We start from the raw sequence: 2,651 nt of genomic DNA, 5'->3' as shown, positions 1-2,651 counted from the left end.
CGGAATACATGGGTGTGAACGAAGATCATAGAAAATAGGTGTGCCGTTGTCCAGTGAAATACCTTATTATATATTGGTTAATAAGATTTTAAATTAACAAATTAAGATTTCCTCCCCATCCAAACAATTTTTATCTGAATCGATCTTACATTATCACATATGTGATAATGTCATCTGGGCATTTGAGAGGTGCTTATTCTTAAGAAATAAGAAATTCTAGATGTTATAAGGAAAGGGAAATGAGAAATTTTTGAAGAAATTTCTTAGATCGATCTAGTTCAGAGAAAAACTTTTGTTTATTTAAATTTGAATGCTGAAACGAATAGATGTATATCATTTTTCACGTAAAATGTGACCAATTAAAACCCATATTAATTTGATCATAACAGAACATTAAATTACTAAATCACGGAAAAACTAAAACCAAGAAAATGGAAAGAATTGAAATGGAATTAACAGTTAGATAATAAAGATCTGAAAATATTCACAAATCTTCACCATCAAGTGCGTATTAGTGGAATTAATTTTATACCCTTCTGCCTAGCTAGTAGAAAATGAAAAGCAAACAAATCCGACTACGTACGTCCGGTCAATCAAAGGATGGGATCATTCGTGGATCGGATGTGCGAATGCTGAGGATGATGATCATCTGTCCATCAAATCCATGCGCGAGCCGTTCATCATCATGGCCTTAAACTCATCGAAACTGATCATTCCATCGCCGTTGCGATCGACCCCGCTGATCATCTTCCTGCACTCGGCAAGTGAGCACTCGTCATTCAGGCTCTTCATGACCTTATAGAGCTCTTCCGCCGATATCAACCCGTTCCCGTCGATATCGTAGACCGAGAACGCGTCCTTCAGATTCTCCAACACCTCCTCCGAATCGACGCCCTCGGTATTCAGCTCGACGAACTCCTGGAAATCGATGAAGCCGTCGCCGTCGGCGTCTACCTCTCGGATCATTTTCAGAAGCTCCTCCTCGGTGGCCGTTTGTCCCAGGCTGTTCATCATGGATCCGAGCTCGGAGGACGAGATCTTGCCGTCACCATTGACGTCGAGCTTCTTGAAAATTTGCTCCAGCTCCGCGATCTGGGCCTTGCCATTCAGAGACGGGGAGCGAGACGGTAACGAGTTGGCGCTGATAGCTGTTGATTCGACGGAGGCACCGGCAGAAGAAGCGGATTTCTTCCTACGGCGCCAAAGAGATTTGAAATTCATGATTAAAACAAATCGGAAAGCAGAAATCAATGGTACTATTCGATCGGTGGTGGAAAAGTCTCGGAGAGAGATGGAAGGATAAAAGAAAGGGAAGAGGAAGTTGAAGGGAGATCGGGATTTGGGGAAGATTGGGAAAAAACGGAGTGAGAATCGTAGAGAGTATGTTTGTAACGGACTGGATCTTTGCTTCGATGTGCCCAACAAACGTGAGTGCCAAATTTAGAGAGAGAGAGAGAGAGAGAGAGAGCTGCGCGTGATTGGTGCACGGGATTTTGGCCGTTAGGTTGGAAGGTCATGAGTATGTTCAAAGTTTATCTGTGTAGTCATTTTCTACATTCAGGGCATTAATAGATATATATTTGGCAGTGACTAATATTACAGATTCGTAATATCATTTTTATTATTATTATTTTTTAATTTATGCGGTGTCTCTCTTTCCTAATTATTCTCATGTAATTGCTCAAAATCCTGAACTTTCTCGTGATAATTTCTGTTTGGTGCAGGATTCCATTCATTATACAAAGAACAAGTGACTATGGTACACGTCCTCCCTACCGACTAATTTCTATTGAAAGAAGTTTCTCCCTGTCCTTTATTACCAAATAAATGTTTTATTTACAAGTCCGCGTACCTTGTTGTGATAAATCAACTATTTCTAATGCATCCTATCATATCAGTTTGTAAATTTTATTTTATTTTTATAAAACTAACATTCTCTCAATCAAAACATTTGACTATATAGATTAATCTGAACCCGACCCATTAAGCTAAACTTCTCAAACCTTAATCCAACCCATTTAAATAGCGGGTTGTGTCAGGTCACCTATTTTGACCTATTTAATAATTAATTAGAAATAGATCAACATAACACGACTCATTTTAACTCACATATAAATAGATTGAACTAACATGCATAACTCATTTGACACGATTAACATAATTTCATATAAAAGTTAAAAGCTTTATTTATTAGTAGCCACGATTATATAAAAAAAATATATGACTGTGTACTAACAAAAAATATCAATATTTTTAAAATTTTAATATATAATAAAATCAATATCACAAATGGTCGTACCATAACAAATATGAGCATAGGTCCGTGATTACAATCCCAACAATGAAAACGTAAGCATATTGAGAAATACCGATATTACAACTCAACAATAATATAATTGTAATTTTGAAGTAAAATTTAAACGAGTTATTGTGGGTTGACCTATTATTGACCCGTTTATTAATCATATCTTAACAGGTCAATCCCATTTTGATCCAAATTTAAACCCATTAATTTAGTACCGTGTTCGTGTTGGGTTTATAGGTTGTGTCACATATTGTCACCCTTAATTCCGACTCCCAGTTAGCTAATTAACGGGCTTTTGAGATGTCGGAACATATAACACCAAGTTACAAATCCCTTCACATACAGA

The 2,651-nt window shown here is 37.2% G+C and overlaps 1 protein-coding gene across 1 annotated transcript; it reads right to left on the bottom strand.

The window, feature by feature from the left end:
• Window positions 1-352: 352 nt before the first annotated feature.
• On the bottom strand, window positions 353-1,535 carry LOC109003985 (probable calcium-binding protein CML25). The gene has a single exon (XM_018982332.2). The coding sequence runs from the start codon at window positions 1,219-1,221 to the stop codon at window positions 646-648; it is 576 nt and encodes a 191-aa protein (XP_018837877.1). The 5' UTR covers window positions 1,222-1,535; the 3' UTR covers window positions 353-645.
• Window positions 1,536-2,651: the final 1,116 nt, after the last annotated feature.

Source organism: Juglans regia, chromosome 13 (genome assembly GCF_001411555.2).
Source record: "Juglans regia cultivar Chandler chromosome 13, Walnut 2.0, whole genome shotgun sequence".
Taxonomy (NCBI): Eukaryota; Viridiplantae; Streptophyta; class Magnoliopsida; order Fagales; family Juglandaceae; genus Juglans; species Juglans regia.
The sequence above is the reverse complement of the archived record's forward strand: the minus strand, read 5'-3'. Positions and strand labels throughout refer to the sequence as shown.

Bases quoted from the DNA above. Each gene is read 5' to 3' on its own strand.
- LOC109003985 (XM_018982332.2), bottom strand. From the start codon at position 1,221: ATGAATTTCAAATCTCTTTGGCGCCGTAGGAAGAAATCCGCTTCTTCT.